Raw genomic sequence first — 19051 nt, 5'->3', positions numbered from 1 at the left:
TCTGCAATTTCTTTCATTAACTTTTTATAGTTTTCATTAAATAGTTCTTTTACATCTTTGGTTAGGTTAATTCCTAAATATTTTACTTTGGGGGAGGTTATTGTGAATGGGGTTGCTCCCTTTATTTCCCTCTCTTCTTGTACATTGTCAGTGCATAGGAAGGGAACAGATTTTTGTGGGTTTATTTTGTATTCTGCTACTTTGCCGAAGTGATTTATGATTTCTAAGAGTTGGGGATGGAGTTTTTGGGATCGTGAAGGTATCTTATCATGTCATCTGCAAAAAAAGGATAGTTTAACTTCTTCTTTCCCTAGGCGGATCCCTTTAATGTCTTTTTCTTGCCTTATTGCTCAGGCTAAGGGTTCCAGGACTATATTGAAGAGGAGTGGAGACAGTGGGCATCCTTGCCTTGTTCCTGATTTTAGGAGAATTGGTTGTAGTTTTCCCCATTGAGTATAATATTGGCTATTGGTCTGTCATAAATGGCTTTTATTGTTTTTAGAAATGTTCCTTCTATTCCTATTTTCTCCAGAGCTTTTAGCATGAATGAATGTTGAATTTTATCAAAGGCCTTTTCTGCATCTGTGGTGATAATCATGTGATTCTTGACCTTGGCTCTGTTGATGTGTTGGGTTACATTTATTGACTTATGTATGTTTTAACCATCCCTGTGTCTCTGGGATGAAGCCTACCTGGTCATAGTGTATGATTTTTTTATGTGTTTCTGGATTCTGTTAGCTAGAATCTTGTTAAAGATCTTTGCATCTGTGTTCATCAAGGAAATTGGCCTGTCATTCTTTTTGGTTGGGTCTTTGTCTGGTTTGGGGATGAGTGTGATATTGGCTTCGTAGAATGAGTTTGGGATAGCTCCCTCATTCTCTGTTTCTCTGAAGAACTTGAGGAGTATGGGTATTAGTTCTTGTTTAAAGGTCTTATAGAATTCTGCTGTGAATCCATCTGGTCCTGGGCTTCTTTTTTTGGTGGAAGACTTTTGATAGTTTCCTGTATCTCATTGTAAGATATTGGCTTATTTAATTGGTTTACTTCTTTGCTCAGTTTGGGCAACTTGTATTTCTCTAAAAATGCATCCATTTCTGCCAGGTTTTCTTCCTTTAGAGAATATAACTTTTGAAAGTAGTCCGTTAGGATTGTTTGGATATCTTGGGTACTTGTTGTGATTTTTCCTATGGCATCCCTAATCCTGTTAATATGGGTTTCCTCTTTTCTTTTTTTAATTAATCTTGCCAATGGGCCATCAATTTCGTTGATTTTTTCAAAGAACCAGCTTTTTGTTTGGTTAATTTTGGCTATAATTTTCTGATTTTCTAATTGGTTAATCTCTGCTCTTAATTTGGTTATCTGGCTTTGTCTAGTAATTATAGGTTCCATTTTTTTCTTTTTTTCCTAGCTGTTTTAATTGCAACATGAGATTATTTACTTGGTCTGTCTCCATTCTCTTGATGTGGGCACTGAGGGCAATAAATTTGCCCCTCAGGACTGCTTTTGCTGTGTCCCACAAGTTTTTTTGTGAGGTGTTTTCATTTTCATTGAGTTGTAGGAAATGTTTTATGTCTTCTCTGATCTCTTCCATTACCCAGGCATTACTAAGGAGTGTGCTGTTCAATTTCCATGTATTAGAGAAATTTCTGCGGTATGCTTTGTTATTGAGAGCTAGCTTGATTCCACTGTGGTCAGATAGGATACAGGGGATTATGCTGATCTATTTTTATTTGCTTAAGTTCCTTGCATGAACTATGATATGGTCTATTTTGGAGAAAGTTCCATGAGCTGCTGAGAAGAATGTGTACTGTGTTGTTTTAGGGTAAAATACTCAGTAGATGTCAGTTAATTCCGCTTGAAGTATGGCCTCACTTAATTAGGTAGCTTCTTTGCCAATTCTCTGGTTGGTATACCTGTCCTTTGGTGAGAGTGCTGTGTTAAAGTCTCCTAGTATTATCGTATTGGGATCTATTTTATTCTGTAAGTTTGAGAGTATTTGTTTAACATATCTGGGGGCACCAATATTTGGGGTATATAAGTTGATGATGGTAATATCCTCCTCTTAGATTGTTCCCTGTATTAATATGTAGTGTCCGTCCTTGTCTTTCTGTACTGATTTTAATGAAAAGTTTATTTTGTCAGATATCAGGATAGCTACACCTGCTTTCTTACTGGGGGCATTTGATTGGTAGATCCTTTTCCAACCCTTTACTCTGAATTTGTTTGTATGTTTGGCTGAGAAGTGAGTCTCCTGAAGGCAACAGATGGATGGGTTATGTTTTCTGATCCAGTCTGCAGTTCTTTTTCTTTTGATTGGCAAATTAAGCCCATTAATATTAAGAGAAAGTATAGAGAGATGCATTGTTGTCCCTGTCATTCCGTTTTCCTAAGTTTTTCTTCTTTCCTTTCCTCCTGTGCTTGCTCAGTTAGACTTTGATTAATGCCTGTCTGGGTGCAGGTCCCAGTTTCTGGTTGCTTTCTTCAGGTTGTGCCCCCTTCTTAGTATTCTTTGTAATGCTGGCTTAATGTTTATGTATTCATTTAGTTTTTCTTTCCTATTAAAATTTTTCAGTTCTCCGTTGAATGTGAATACTAGCTTTGCCAAGTATATCAGTCTGGGTTGGCAGTTATTGGCTCTCAGGGCTCCTATGGTACTTTCCCAGGCCTTTTTTGCGTTCATTGTTTGTGTGGAGAGATCTTCAGTGATTCTAATTTTTCCCATTGTAGTATAGCTTCTTCTTCATTTTTGCTGCATGCAAGATTGTTTCCTTATTATTCAGATCTATCATTTTTACTATAATGTTTCTAGAAGTGTTTCTCCTGGGATCTTGCTTGTTGGGTGTTCTATATGCTTCTGTTATGTAGGTAAGATGTTCTTTTTCGAGGTGGGGAAAGTTTTCACCGATTATCTTGTTGAATAGGTGTTGCATTCCCTTGCTCTGAAATTCCTCACCTTCATCCACTCCAATTATACGAAGTTTAAATTTCTTGGCATTATCTGCTTGCTCTTGAATTTCCCTTTGGCTTAATTTGAGTGATTTTTCCATATCTGTCACTTTTTGGTCCAGTTGGTGTATTCTGTCTTCTCTATCTGATACTCTACATTCCATTTGGTTCACTCTGTTGACCGTGGTTTCTATTGTGGTTTGCATGGAGGAAATGGATCCCTTTATGGATTCGATGTTGGTTCTCAAAGTACTGATCTCACCTCTTAATGAGGTATGTACTACCTCTAATTTGGCATTTATCTCACTTCTTACTGAGGTTTGTGCAGCCTCTATTTTTGCATGCATCTCCTGTTTGATATCCTGTATCTCTTTTGATAGTTCATCCTTGTGCTCTTTCAATTTCTGATCTATTTCTCGCTTTATTTCTTGAGTCATTGCCTCCAGCATCCCTTGGATGTAGCTTTTGTTTTCCATTCCTGCTTTGCTCCCACTGGGGCTCTCCCCTGCGTGGCTGCTGGCTATTGAGAATAGCTTGCTATCCTGGGTGGTGATAAACCTTGTAATTTTTCTCTGATTTTAGCATGGGGGATCAGGAGACTAATCTGCAATTTTGTTTTGGTGTGTCTGTCTTTGCTTGGTTGCTGATTCTGTATTGGTAGAGAGAGTCTGTGCCTGATCTGGGTTCTGTTGGGGGCCTACCTCTAGCTGCTGGTCTGACCTACATAGGATTCTTGGCTCTGTGCTGTAGATCGCTGGCAATTCCCGCCTTTGGAAGGGTTGAGCAGCCTCGACTGCTCGTGTTTGCTCCTACGGGTGCTCTTGGCAAGATCAGATGCTCTGGATGCACTCTCCCAGATGCTGGAGTTTGCAATGGGCTCCTGATGTTTTTTGTTTGTTTGTTTGGGCTGGTTGTGGGCTTGAACTCTAGGTTTGGGTGTTGTCCCTCAGCTCTTCAGCTCAAGGCTGACACCCTACCATTTGAGCCACAGCACCACTTCTGACCCTTTCTGCTTATATAATGCTGAGGAATCAGATCCAGGGCCTCATGCATCCAAGACTATCACTCTACTGCTGAGCCGCCTTACCAGCATGAGCTCCTGCCTACTATCAGATGCTGGCGGCCTGTGTTGCCCAATTCCCAGCCTAGAGTGTATGGGTCGGGTTTTGGTGGGGTTTGGGCTTCTCTTGTCCTGAGCCTCCAGGTCTTCTGTTGTCACAGGCGTACTTCCCAGGGGGTGCTGTTCCCTGTTCTTCTCCCCTCTGCTGAGGCATATGCTCAGCTTTTGACTTCAGTGGGGAGGAGTTGGTTGTGTTGTTCAGGTGCTAGATCCCCAGGCCTGGTTCCTGCCCCCCGCCTGGGGCGCACCGGTTGGGCCTGTGCTGCTGGGTATGCCACCTAGGTTATGCAGCCTGGGGTACACAGATCAAATTTCTTCTACTGTTGGTTGTCTTGACCCAGGGGAGCTTTTCCTGGCTTGGGCATTTAAGCTCCCTTCCAGAGGCGCTCTTGCTCTAGCCTGGCCAGTGGAGTGTGCTTCACGGGCTGGTGGAGTTCTCGAATTGTTCCCAGTTTCAGTGGGTCCTGTGGTCCGGGTGTTGGGGTAGGGAGTCTGGGTCAGGGTCTGGGGATTCCCTTCAGCTCTGGTCTCCCTTGAGGGATACACTGTCCCCTGTGGGGTACTCACACTGGAGCTAGGTGTTTCTGTGTGGTGTAGGTTGTCAGTTGCTGTTGAAATCCGAGTTCAGTTGGGGTGGTTGCGGGCTGGGCTGGGCGGTAGTGGCTCTGTGTGATTCTCTTCTGTCTCTGCCTCTGTTGAAGCTGTCAGGTCCACAGTGTCCACGCTCAGGCGGCTTCTCAGGCGGCTTCTGCGCGGGTGACCTGAGGCAGCCCCCTGTGTCTCTGGGACCCCGACAGCCCCCGTCGGGTCCTAACAATCAGCGGGTCTGACACCGGTACCTCAGGCGGCTTCTGCGCTATCTGCAGACAGCTCCTTTTGTTGCGCTGTGGTGCCAGGCAGCTTTGGCGGGATGGAACCTCTCTGCTCGGATGGAGAGTGAGGGGTGGGGGTAGGATCTTCGTGGAGACTCCCGACTGGTAGGTTTCTCTGTTTGTGGTGATCAGCAGGTCTGCAAACTGGTACCTCAGGTGGCTTCTGTGCGGGTGATCTGCAGGTAGCCCCCTGTGTCTCTGGGACTCTGGCAGCCCCCGCCAGGCTGGCTGGCCGTGGCTTGGTGTGTTGCCGCGCGGTCATTGAAGGTTGGAGAAGGGGTCTTCGCTCTTCTCTGTTCTGAAATTCTTCTTTTCCTCTCTTTCATTTTGGTTATTTTCCATCTCCTGTTTTTCTCTGAGTGTTCATCTTTTTTTGGTTGTTGGTCTCTTGGGGAGATTAAGCGTTGGAACTCTCGAACTCTCTTTTTGGTTGGGGAGAGCTGTGGCATTTCCCTACTCGCCCGTTGCCATCTTGGTCCCCCCTCTCCCATTGTCTGGGTTCTGGAATGGTCAGTCCAGAGTGGTCATCTATGTCCATACATGTTTGCAATGTGCAGCGCCTGGGGACAGGACAGTAATAGACACAGGTCTGGAATCAGGTTTGGGGTGCCTGGGGCCTCTGAAGCCTTCCACCAGCTTCAGGTGTCCTGGGGCCGTTTTACAAGGTATTTATTGAGTAGGGTGCAGGGCGTACCTCAGAGATTGAGTTCACAATGTCCTTAAAGTCACAAGCACCAACCATGTGGTATAATCACACACCAGTGTTAATGACCTCTTTATCTTAAGAGGACAATGTAAGCAGTAATGGACTCTTCTCTAGCCCAAGCTGCCAGAAAGCCTGGTGTGAAATTAGCCTACACCAGCATAGAAATCTGCATTACCATCAAGTCAGGACTGAGTGACCTTTTCAGGAAAGTCTCAGTCCTCTGAGGGTTCATGTGGGAGGCGGCAATGCATCCTCCCTATCCTTTTGGGTCTCAGAGTTTGAGTTTTGGGGGCTCTCACGACATAGCAATGGCATTAGATGTCCTTATTGAAATTCCATTTCTGTGCAATCCTTCAGTAGCAGATACACATTGGAAAGACCCACATAATTCAATCTTCATGTCAGCCAATATGGTGGAAGGATGACACTGATAATGCCTGGAAGCCTGGAACTGTCAAAGTACGGGGCGGTGGGTTTGCTGGTGCATCCAAAGGCTCAGTGGACGTCTGCCTACCAGCCCGGAAATTAAAGCCCAGAAATGAACAGACAATCACCCAACGTCCAGGAGGCTGTGCAGGGATCTTCAGGAGGATGAGGAAATCTATGGGCTCAGGGAGAACAGGGAGAACCAGATTGACACCATTAACCCTGGGGCAAATAAGGAAGCTTTCTCAAGAAGCTGGAGGAGCTTATAGGAGAATGGAGAGGAAATCAACAGGAAGTATCTGTACCCATGGTGGTGGTATTCACACTGCTGGTGTCTGTGTGGGGGCTCCTATGCTGGGTAAACTGCTGTATGGAAATGTGGTGTGGTATGTAACAACTCAGCATTGAGCTTGAGGAAGGCTTTGCCATCCTGGAGGCCAAAATCTGAGTTCCTCAGCTTGGTGTCTTTACTGTAGTGTCCGTGGTCACCACAGCTGCGGCACACACGGGCACCAGGACCCCAGGCCAGCAGAGCACTGCGCCCCTCCTGCTCCACACACACTCAGCAGGTACCTGGAGCGTGCTGTCTCCTGGTGAGGAGAAGGGTTTGTGATTCCACAGGATGAAACCTTCATAGGTGGAAGACGCCTTTTCTAAGACATGGAGTTCAGACAAAATCCCTCCTCAAGAAATGAGCCTTGTTCCTTCCTGGTAATGGTGTGGTGAGGGAACAGGGCGAGATTTGTCTTTGTCTCAGGGAGGGGAGTGTGAGAGGAGGGTGAGGAGCAGCAACACAGGGGCCAGGACACGGGGCAGAGGCCTCGGGAGGCTTCTCTGCTCAGCACAGGGTTCAGGGTGAGCAGCAGTGCATGGACAGTGCACTACGCCAGGACTCACGGACACCTGCCCTTGGTCCTGGACCTCACAGCACAACCAACCTGCCCATGTTTATGTTTCTCCAGAGCCCGAACAGTGGAGGTGAAACCATGTGAACAGAGTGGACAAAGCTGAGCTCTGCATCCCCGTCCCATGACTCCTGTTCAGCCTCCCTCCAGACCCGACGTCCACCTCCATTCCCACAGAAGGCCTGCTGAGAGGCAGCAGGAGAGGGCTGATGCACGCAGGCTGAGACGTGGCACCGGCACATTCCCCAGGTCTGCAGAAGCCCCGGCCTGAGCAACACCTGACCCCAGGTCCACACCTGACCTGGGGTTCAGTCCACACACTCACAACCTCCATTTCTGCTGACCAGAGAAAAGAACACACAGGGAGGAGAGTCTCTGGGCAGGAAAATGAGTCCACTGACACTACCCCATTGTCCAGTCGTGAGCTGGATGTGCACAGGTGGGAATGGGAGAAAGGGAAGGTTTGCTAGCTCCAGGGGTGGTGGTCTGGCTTCTCCTCACAGGATTTGGAAGTACTGGGTTAGAACTCAGGCCTGTGCTCGTTGGGCCGTTGTGCCGTGACTGGCCATGCCTCTCATTTTGCTGTCAGCTGTTATTCGGGTAGAGCCTTGGTGTTGATTGAGGCTGGGCTCGGGGCTCAAATGCTGTGTCCATAGCTCTGGTGTAGCTGGGGGCCCTGTGGACGTGGGCTGTCACCCCCAGCTCCTTGACTGAGATACAGCTGGCTAGTGTTTTCCCTGGCTGGATTCAAACCACAATCCTCCAGCGTGGATTGCAGGGAGTACCCTGTGTGTAGCCATGTCCCTCACGTTTTCAACGGGAATTTCAGGGCCTCCTCAGCAGGGAATCCCAGAGTGTCTTCCCAGGTCTGATGGGAAAGTGATCGTCAGGTCCCCTGGCCTTCCTCAGGTCCTGGGGACCACGGCTGGGTTGTTGCTGTTTCCAGGGCGATGCACTGGTCTCATTGATGTGGGAATATGCTTTATAGTTTAAAGATCATAACAACATGATCACCTTGTGAATTCAGAGACACCATGGAGTGGCAGCCCCCCAGATCCAGAGGGGATCACTGGCAGTTGGCTGGACAGATGCAGCCAGACGGTGACACCAGCCCTGGGCTGCACGTTGTGTTCTGGATGGACTCTAGGCTCGGGAGTGCTAGGCGTCCTTGACGGTCCCATGCGTCCCTGTGGCAGACTTGTGTCAGGGCTCACACCCGTTCTCCTCAGTGTGTCCTACACAGTAGTGCAAGGCCGTGTCCTCCGTGGTCACGGAGCTCAGCTGCAGGGAACACTGGTCTTGGAGGTGTGCACTGGCATGGTGACTCTGCTCTGGAGGCTCGGGCTGTATGCGCTGCTCCCACGTTTATAGATGTGTCCAGTCCACTCCAGTGTTTCCCTGAGGCCTTTCGAATCCAGCTCCACAGTCACCATGCTGACGGAGTCACCAGAGACCGCACAGGAGAGGGACGGCGTCTGCACGGGCCTCAGCAGGCCAGCGCCTGACTCCTGCAGCTGCACCTGGGACAGCACAGCTGTGGACAGAGGAGCAGCTGCGTCTCGGCCCAGACGCCGCATCCCACGCTCCTGCCCAGTCCCAAGTCAGCACCGCTGTGAGCTGCCAGCAGGAGCCCAAAGACCACACCTGCTCCACGTTCACAAGGTCACATCTGTCACGTGCAAACAGCATTTCCAGAGTGCGGAAGAGGCTGAATTTAAGCGAGGGTGCGACTTCTCCGGGTGTGTATGTGGGAATTTGCATGTGGGGTCACTCTGCTTGTGGCTGCATACGAGGGGCAGCCTCCCTGTCCCCTGTCCCCCAGGGGAGGTGACCGCGGGTCTCTCACAGATCGCACCCCTGCCTTGACAAGCTCTCCACTGGGGGCCCTGACCTGCCAAGAAGGACGTGAGGTGAAGGCTATGAGGAGAGACCAAGAGATTTAATGTGTGTAACCAGCACAGTGTCTCTATCACACACACAGATAAACCCTACGTGTACTTCTACACACCAGCAAAACAGACCTGCGGGAACACGCATATCACTTATACACATATGCACGCAAACAGAAGCACAATATATACACAAACACACATGTCCATGTGAGGTGACCTTCTGTGGATTAGCTTCATTTAGACAATGGTTTCACAGTAACTGCACCCTCGGGATCATGGGGCTGCACAGAAGGGGAAGGAAAATGCTGAACAGAGGCAGCAGTGGTACTCACTAGACACTATGTGGATGATGACTTATACAACTGATGGAGGGAGAAATGGAGAGATAGGGAAGGGTTGATATTGTCCAAAGAAAAATGTATTCTTTATAACATGCAACTGTAACCCCTGTGAACATCACATTTATAATAACAATAATAAATTTGGAAATGATGCAAATCGAAATTCACCTACACTTAATTATGTATTTTGTACCAATAGAGGTGTGAAAATGTTCCATTCTGAAGAAACTTTGAAAAATGTTTTCAGGAAACCAAAATGAGCACCAATATCAAAAGTATTCACACGTGCCCTGAGATGTTCCTAGCCTGTCCCTGTTACCCATGAAACACAGTGTGGCACAGTGCCTGGACCCTGAGGTCTACGCACCGCTGACCTGCAGGCCCCTAGACATCAGTAGAACTCACACAGGGTTAATTGTATATTTCCTAATTTATTCGCTTTGGAATTAATTTAGTTATGTTTTCATTATAGTGCACGCATGTCAACAACAGGAAACTATAAAATATTCAATACACATACACATTGATAAATGTTCAATAGGTTACATAGATTTGTGCCTAAAATACTGATGATTTCTGTTAGGTGCAAATCTTCCCATCCTGTCTTGACTCTTTACAATGATGAATACAGAAGTGTCTTCTAGAGTCCCCTCCCTGTGCTACGGGAACCAGGGCCTCCTTACCAGAGTTTTCTCTTCCAAATGAGGTCACATCTGTCTCCACATGGACAGAGTAATGGATGTCTCCTGGTGAGAGGAATGATTTGTCTCATCATCCACAAAAAATGTCCAGGGGAAAACTTCAAAACTCCAAATTCTTCTTCCTAAAGCCTGTAGAGTGCACAGACACATTCTTGTTCAGGAAGTGAAGCTTGCTCTTCTCTGATCAGGATGTAATGGAGAAATAAACAAGGACCTGTTTGAGCAGGTGGGGGTGTCCGGGATGCAGGGAGCTCAGTCAGATTGCTGTGAGATCACCTGGCCCAGTCCCTCGTGCCCACGATGCGCGTGCACAGTGACAGTGATCATGACGGAGCCACAGGGACCCGGCCTCCATCCCAGACCGGACATCCACAGGACTCCAGAGCCATCATGATGGAGGAAACCCCAGGACAGACGGGGCTCAGCAAGGTCAGTCTACATGCACATGGCCTGTTGTCTGTCCAGTCCAACCCAGACTCCTTGTGTCCACTTCCACATCCCCATGGAGGACAGCAAGAGGCCCTGGTCAGGGGAGACTGAGGAGTCCACCAACATTTCCCAGGGAGCAATAGGCTGAGCTCCAGGGGTATGGCTGACTCTGTGTTTTATGACTTGGGTTCCCAAGTACATTTGGTGGTTGGACAAAGAGAAAAGGAGGCTGTGATACCAAGAATCACTGAGTCCGAAAATGAATGAATGGAGCAATTCTGTTAGGTCAGTTCTGAACCCCTGAGCAGTGCTACAGGTGGAGGGAGGAGGGCAGCATTTGAGGCCTGTTAAGAGTCATGGGTCAATGGGCTGTGCACTCTGTCTCTCTCTCTCCCTCCCTCTCACTTTCTCTCTATCTGTCTCTCTGTCTCTGTTTCTGTCTCTCTCTGTCTCTGTCTCTCTCTCTCTGTCTGTCTCTCTCTCTCTCCGTCTCTCTGTCTCTCTCTCTGTCGCTCTATGTACAGTTTTGAACTCAGGGCTCCTATTTTAGGCACACACATGCATTTCAGCCCTTTCTGCATCTTTTCTGATGTGATTTATTTTCTGGTACTGTGCTGTGTTTTTGCCTGGGGCAGGTTCTAGACAGTGATTCCACACTTGCCTCCTGAGTAGCTGGAATCACAGGAAACAGCTGCCACATACAGCTTATCGATTGAGATGTGTTGTTATTAAGATTTTGGCCAAGCCGGGCGCTGGTGGCTCACACCTGTAATCCTAGCTACTCAGGAGGCTGAGATCTGAGGATCATGGTTCAAAGCCAGCCCGGGCAGGAGAGACCGTGAGACTCCTATCTCCAATAAACCACCAGAAAACCGGAAGTGGCACTGTAGCTCAAGTGGTAGAGCGCTCCCCTTGAGCTGAAGAGCTGAGGGACAGCGCCCAGGCCCAGAATTCAGGCCCCACGACCGACAAAAAAAAAAAAAAAGATTTTGTCCATTTGGCCTCCATAAATACTCATTTAAATTTCCTCTTCCCAAGTCGATAGTATTGCAAGCATGAGTCACCATGCCAAGATTTTCCCTCTTGTTCCCAGGTTAAATTCCAACTTTGTGAATCCTGGGATCTTTGTCCTGAGTCTCATGGGGTCACCAGGGTCCCTGAGCTTCTTCAGGATCAAATACTGGTCACCACTGCAGAGCCATTTTTGCTTCCACCATGATACTCTGTTCATTCTTAACAGTCCCAGCAGAGGACTGGAGACATCCCAGAGGAGTGCGGGTCATGAACTCAGGAGAGATGCTGTCACACTGTGGACACAGAGGCAGGGCAGACAGCAGGAGAGCAGCCCTGGGCTCTGTGTGCAGCTGCTCCTGAGCTGCCCTGGCTCCAAGCTGTGCCCAGCGCCCCCTGCTGGTGCTGAGCGCCCTGCAGGGAGGTTTGTGTCTGGGCCACACTGGATTTCCTGCACTGTGTCTCTAGCACAGTAATAGACGGCCGTGTCCTCCACTCTCAGGCTGTTCATCTGCAGGTAAAGTGTGCTCTTGCTGTTGTCTCTGGAGGTGGTGAAGCGGCCCTTCACAGAGTCTGGGTACCATGTGCTACTACCATCTTTATAAATTTGTGCAACCCACTCCAGCGACTTCCCTGGAGCCTGGCGGAACCAGTCCATGTAGTAATCACTGAAGGTGAATCCGGAGGCTGCACAGGAAAGTCTCAGGGACCCCCCAGGCTGCACCAAGCCTCCTCCAGACTCCACCAGCTGCACCTCACACTGCACACCTGCAAACACAGAGAATCCTGGTCAGCAATGGTCACACATGTCCACTGTTCCTCCCACTCATGTCCATTTGCACACTCAGTGTCCCTTGGTCCCCATGAATAACCTTTAAACAGAGCAACAAGGAGAACCCAGCGCAGCCCCAGCTCCATGGTGGTAGTTTGTGCTCAGTCACTGGTGGAATCAGCTCACAGAGCTCAGGTCAGGGATGGGCTGGTTTTCATGGGCAGAGGGACGTCCTATTTGCATGTCCTCTGCTATAAAGCAGCTCTGGGGGGAAGTCTAGAGATTGGGCTCCCAGAGCAGAGGTGACTGTGCTGGAGCAGTTTGGTGACAATGGTCACCTTGGAGACATCATGACGCACTTACCATGTGCTGTGGTTCACACTGTACCTGCAGCTCCTTGGGAGCCTGAGGCAGAGTGTGAGGACACTGAGAGCTGTCTGGGGTGCAGACAGCTCTCAGTGCCATTGTGCCTGGTGATCGTTCTGTCAGCATTTCTGATCACACACAAAACACAAAGTGCAACACACGTGTGACCTCCTTGTGCACTCGCAAGAGTGTAAAACAATGGTGAATTTGTTTCCACACTGGCAGCGTCTCTCGTGATATGAGCTCCATGCCTGGTCTGGGCCTGCACAGCCAACGAGGGCCCACAGTTCCTGGTGTGTTCCAGGAGAATGGTGTTCATCTGTGAGCTCTGCAGAGCCTCCTTCCTGGGCCAAGATCAGGTGTGGCTTTGCCACAATTTACTTCATTCTGACCACCACCCAAGATGGCGAGGGTTCAGGCAGATGCTTGATAGTGAACTCTGGTATATCAGTTGTCACAGTCTTTGTCGTTTGTTTTTGTCAGTCATATGTATTGTGTATTTGTAATAATTTCACATGTATTGTGAAGCACGTATTGTGATAACCTCAGTGAGTCACTGCATGTAACATACACTGCTCATAGGTAAACACTGATTTGGTAACTGTTGATAAATTATTTTCATGTTCTTCACATTGTTTTATCAATCATTTGATTCCTTATTTCATGCAATTTTGTACCCAACTTCCAACCTCCATGTAATCCCGTCTTTCCTCCATCCTTCCTCATTCTCTAGTAACCAACACTTCCTTTTCTGTACTGTGCAGTGTATTTCTTCTAGACATAATGTGATACTGGTGTTTCTATGGTTGGTTTATTTCCTTTAAGCTAACTTCCTTTAGGTCTATTGCAAATGACAGTCTTTCTTCCATTCTGTGGGTGAGTACTGTTCCATTGTCCACACTTATCCCATTTCCTTTCTGTTCTTCTCTTGTTGGGCCTTTATTTTAATCTCAGGTCCTTCCTCAAACTAAATGTGTAAAAAATACCCACAAAACAACACAAAACTTTGGAGTTTGCATTCTCAGCAGAAAAATGCTTCTCCACACTTTACCAGAAGACAAGCATTTATATTTTCCATGTTTGTGATAACAGTCATGTTGACTTAGTTCAGGTGATAATTCACTGTGGGATTGATTTGCATTTCATTGATATTAGCATATTGTCTTGTACTTCAATATGTGTCTTTTTGTGGACGGTCATGGGGCTTAATCTCTGGGCTTGGGCGATGTCCCTGGGCTCTTCAGTTCAAGGCAAGAGTTCTACTGCTTGGGCCACTGTTGCACTTCTGGTTTTCTAATGGTTTATTGGAGATCAGAGTCTCACAGACTTTCCTGCCTGAGCTTGCTTTGAACCACGATCCTCAGATCTCAACCTCCTGAATAGCTAGGATTAAAGACGAGAGCCACCAGCACCCGATTATTTATCTTTTTAAAGAACTGTCAATGCAGGTCTTCTGATCATCATTTCACTGGGTTTTAGAGTTGTCTTTTGTTGTGTCCTTGAGACCTTTGTTTGGATGATACACCATGCACAGTAAATCATTTTAGAGACATTATCTCTACTATCCTTATGATGAAGCTTTACTCTTTTGCATTATTTCATGTTGCTGAAGAGGTGTTCCCAGCAATCTCTTTGTGCCTTTACGTCTTTATTTTACGTTGTTGCTGTCATATGGAGTAGGAGTGCAGTCACAGGAATGAGCGTGTCGTCTACATTTTAACGTCAGATCTGGCAGCACCACGTTCACTTCTCTCCCTTCCCTGTGTGTCACTGGTGGACATGGATTAAGGGAGTGCTGGTTCTCCCCTCTCATGCATTCAGTGAGCGGTTCTGACCTGCTGTGTGTGCAGAGGGGGAACTCACCTTCCTCTGCCCCAGGCTGAGGTGAAAACCCAAGAGCCTGTCCTTTCTAGGCTCTCCCAAGTCATTTCAGTTTCCTGAGAGGCTTCTCTGGACTTTCTGAAATGTCACCAACCCTTCCCTCCCTCTGTATGTACCTGTGTGGGATTATCAGACACGACATCCACACTGAGCGTTGGTCAGGTCTCGGTCTTTGCCTTTCACCATATGGATTGTGGCCTTGGCAAGAATGTTGCCACCACAGAATCTGTCCTGAGCTTAGAAGGGTCCTCTGCTCCCACAGACTCATCAGTGATGGAAATGACAGTCTTTCCTGCTTCCCTGCTTGAGTGTGTGTGCAGATTATCAGACACGACATCCACATCCAGTGTTGGTCTTGTCTCTGCCTTGTGTGGCTTTACAGACCATCTGTGCTGCAGGAGAGGTTCTGTGGCTGTGGTACCATGGAACTCTGTCCTGAGATCGGTTTCTGACTGTTATGGCTGCGGTACTAAGCTCATTCCCTGTGCTGAGTTGTGCAGCACTGGTCTTTCCTGGGTCTGGTGCAGTGCTCTGTGGCTGACCGACACCACACTCTTCTCAGGTTTAGAGGACAGATTTCAGAGACCTGGTAATTCACTGTCTCTGGAGACAGATGTGCACATTTGCACAGGATGTTCTGGCCTTGCGGCTGTTATAAGCATACTAGCAGTTCCTCTTCAATGTCCTCTTCACGGTGCAGGGCCTTGGCCCGCTGACCTGTGCACAGGTGCTGAGACCAGGCCTGGACACACACTGCTGAGAGGCAGGGGGCTTCTGTGTCGCTGCCGTGGAAGCAGCTCTTGCTGGGCAGCGGTGTGGGAACAACACCCCTGGTTCCTCTCTGCCTCAGTTGGTGGTCCCAGCCCGCAGGATGGCAGTTAGCAGAGAGAAGGTGCTGCCGCCGTCCTGAGCCGCGGACTCCTAGTTCTCAGGTCTCAGGTCTCCCCCTGCAGCAGTAAAACCTGCTGAGAGCTTTGCCCAGCATTGAGGGGAGCATGGACAACGGCGCCTACAGTCATGTTACATGTAATATACGTAGTTATTTTATGCACGAGCACATGTGGTGCATCTGTAGTAATTTTGCCTCCATGAAGCACTAAGATGACTTTTCCCCAGTTCTCGAGAACGTGTGAGTGCACATCTCTGTAAAGGTCAGAGGTCGGCGGGAAGCGGTGGCCACGCAGAGCTACAGTCACCGTCCCCGCCCCACAGCCCAGGCTGCCGTGAGCCCCGTCAGCTGCTCCTGGGACCAGAGCCGGGCCCAAGCCGGTCAGCTGGGAGCCACAGGAGACCAGGCCACTCCATGGGGTGGAGCCCCACAGCTGAGGTCTAGTCTGCACCCGAGTCACACTCGTCTGTGACAGCCCCGCTGCCAGCTGTCATTCTCTGGAGATCCTGGGAATAGACTGAGAATTCCCACCGTCTGTTCCCAGAGCCCAGAACCACACTGACACCTGACTCCACACAGGAGGCTGAGCCTGCGCTTTACAGCACCTCGCCCACAATGTGCATTGTCCAGTGGACAGAGAAGGAGAGGTGTGAGAATGAGTGTCACTGTGTGAGAAACTAAACTAGTTAAAAAGTCAGTTGGATCAAATTCTGTCCTCCATGTGTCCAGCTCTACAGGCCTGGAAGGCGGAGAGACCAGTGAGGCTCATGGTCAGTGACACGGCTCTAATCTGTTCACCACGTGCATTCCAAGCTCTGTGCTGACCAGGAAAACCCAGGCACGTCTGCCGGGCTTCACCGGGGCTTCAGCAGAGACCCTACTTTCCTCAGGATGAGATTCTGCTGACCAAGTCAGTCACCTCTGTCAACACAAGGATGGTGTATGTTTCATTCATGAGATGAGGTTTGTTATCATTTTAAATTCACAGCAGAATCCAGAACTCTCTGTAATTTAGGGTTATTGGCCGGTGTTGGCTGTACAAGGAACCACATTATAACTCTCCATACTGCACATGGTGTCCCCTGACAAACGCAGCTCCTCCGGCCTCCGCCTCCTCCCCTCCCTCCTTCAACAACCTCGTCAGGTTCCATTTTCTATTTGTATCAAGTATTTGGACCCAACTTAATATCCACTTCCTGCCTCACTTGCTCTGTTCTTCTGAGTAGACACATCCCAAACTAGAATGATTGGGAGATAGCTGGGAGGAAGAAGAGGGTCATGTATGTTCAAGATTCAATAATAAGAAAATATGTTGTGTCTGTGCATGAAGATGGCGTAAGGCAGCTCACAAATGCTGTAGAAAAATAGAGGGATAAGGAGAATGTGGAAAGAATAACAGACGGGATTAATCTACCTACAGTGTAATACATGCCATGTGAGCTCCTATGCTGAAACTCCTTTACATCATGATTAACCAGGGAGGAAAATGGAGGCAGGGCCTGGCTGTGTTGTGGACATCACAGGAGAGGTGGATCCTAAATCTAGACAGCAATCCTTAACCACCGTTGGACAGAGACGCAGCTCCAACACTCAGGCAGCCGGCCTTTGACCGTGCCTGCTGCTCCTGAGGTCCTGCGCTTCCTGTGTGCTGAGCTCTCTGCTCCTGAGGGTCCTATGCTTCCTGTGTGCTGAGCTCTTTGTTCCTGAGGTCCTGTGCATCCTGTGTGCTGAGCTCTCTGTTCCTGAGATCCTGTGCTTCCTGTGTGCTGAGCTCTGTGCTCCTGGCACCCGTGCAGGAGGTTTGTGTCTGGGCTACCACTGAAGTTCCCTCACGGTGTCTCTGGTACAGTAATATAGAGCCGTGTCCTCCACTTTCAGGCTGTTCATTTGCAGGTAAGTCATGCTTTTGGAATCATCTCTGGAGATAGTGAACCGGCCTTTCACAGATGCAGCATATTCTGTTGTTTGACCATTAGCTTTGTTTCTAATAAAACCAACCCACTCCAGCCCCTTTCCTGGGGCCTGGCGGATCCAGCTCATGTAGTAATTACTGAAGGTGAATCCAGAGGCTGCACAGGAGAGTCTCAGGGACCCCCCAGGCTGCACCAAGCCTCCCCCAGACTCCACCAGCTGCACCTCACACTGCACACCTGCAAACACAGAGAATCCTGGTCAGCAATGGTCACACACATCCACTGTTCCTCCCACTAATGTCCATTTGGACACTCAGTGTCACTTGCTCCCCATAAATCACCTTTCAACAGAGCAACAAGGAGAACCCAGCGCAGCCCCAGCTCCATGGTGGTGGTCTGTGCTCAGTCACTGGTGGAATCAGCTCACAGAGCTCAGGTCAGGGATGGGCTGGTTTTCATGGGCAGAGGGACGTCCTATTTGCATGTCCTCTGCTATAAACCAGCTCTGGGGTAGAAGTCTCAGGAGGGCAGTGTACAGAGGTGGAGGGCAGGTGGAAGGCAGAGTTTTTTAGATCAGTGGATAAACTGAAATGTCTCTAATCAATTGGCTTCTACATTAAACACTAAGTGAATATGAACTTCTTTAAAGAAGTTTAACTCTCCTTCAGTTAGTCAAGATTGCTGAGCCATTTGATTTTTAAAAATTGTATTTCCCTTTTCCTTTTGAATTCTTTCTTACTGTGTTTGTATTTGAGAGTGTTATGGGTACATATGAAAATTAGAACAAGGATAAACAAATACAACAGCGATACTCACCAGACAGTGTGTGCAAAATGAACTGGGCCTGAACTCTGGGCCTGGGCACTGTCCCTCAGCTCTTTAGCTCAAGGTTAGTACAAAACCACTTGAGCCACAGCACCACTTCTGGCTTTTTCTGATTTTGTGGTGCTGAGTAATTGAACCCAGGGCCTCAGGAATGTGAGGTGAGCACTCTACCACTGAGCCACCTTCCCAGCCCCAAAATGGAAATCTTATGGATGGGGACAGGAGGGAAGGATTGGGAGAGAGGGACAGAAGAGAAGAACGGTTCATAAAGAACTGCACTGATGGTACCTGATTCACGTAACTGCAACCACTCTGTACATCAGCTACACAAAAAACAGTTTTTAAAAATTAAATAAAAATAAAACACATTGATCTTTAAGTCGCTCTATAAAGGATTTTCCGTTCAGTGAGGCAGTTTATGAACACACTGAGGCTTGATCAATGTCCCCCCTTTCAACATTCTTGCCCACCCCTCAAACCTCCTCTTCCCTCCCTCTGCTTAATGTTCAGGACATGTATGCTGACATCATTGAACAAAGCAGTTTGTGGATACAAGGCATGTGGATCTGAGTCATTCCTTCCTCACCTTTCCTCTTTGACCAACCCTTAGCTCAGTGTTGTCAATTCTGTGGCATAGGCACTGTATTCTTGCCTGCATTCTCCACGTTGTCTCCTTCATTCTTCTACCATTTGCCCCTCAGCTCTCCACTCCCAGTACCCTCTTTCTGGTGCTTACTTTGTTGGTCTTTGGCTTAGTCTTTGTGAAGAGCTGTACTCTGATCTCTCCATAGGGTCTATTGTATGTGTCTCCCAGTGAGACATGTAACAACAGCAGGAGAGGACCATTAGCATCATTGTTCTGGGAAGCAGGGATGACCTGAGCTCTCTGCTCTTACTGCACATGGAGCACTGCTCTCATCCACGCACATTGTGAGAAACCTGTCAGCCAGGAAGGTGGCCACGCTAGACCCAGGTCCCCTCCGCCACATTGTCCCCACTCCTCACTTGTCTCTGAGGAGCCTTTTCTCCAGGTCTTTACACAAACACAGCCTTGAT

General features: G+C 48.3%; 1 gene segment (V, D, J or C); it reads right to left on the bottom strand.

Annotated features, from left to right (window-relative positions):
- Positions 1–11522: 11522 nt before the first annotated feature.
- Positions 11523–17584, bottom strand: LOC138818882 (immunoglobulin heavy variable 3-7-like). The segment is given in 3 exon segments: positions 11523–11645; positions 11807–12117; positions 17512–17584. Coding segments are annotated over 3 exon segments (480 nt in total).
- Positions 17585–19051: the final 1467 nt, after the last annotated feature.

This window comes from Dipodomys merriami, unplaced genomic scaffold (genome assembly GCF_024711535.1).
Source record: "Dipodomys merriami isolate MVZ:Mamm:240054 unplaced genomic scaffold, mDipMer1.0.p SCAF_786, whole genome shotgun sequence".
Lineage (NCBI taxonomy): Eukaryota > Metazoa > Chordata > Mammalia > Rodentia > Heteromyidae > Dipodomys > Dipodomys merriami.
Note: the sequence above shows the minus strand (reverse complement) of the source record. Positions and strands in the feature narration are given on the sequence as shown.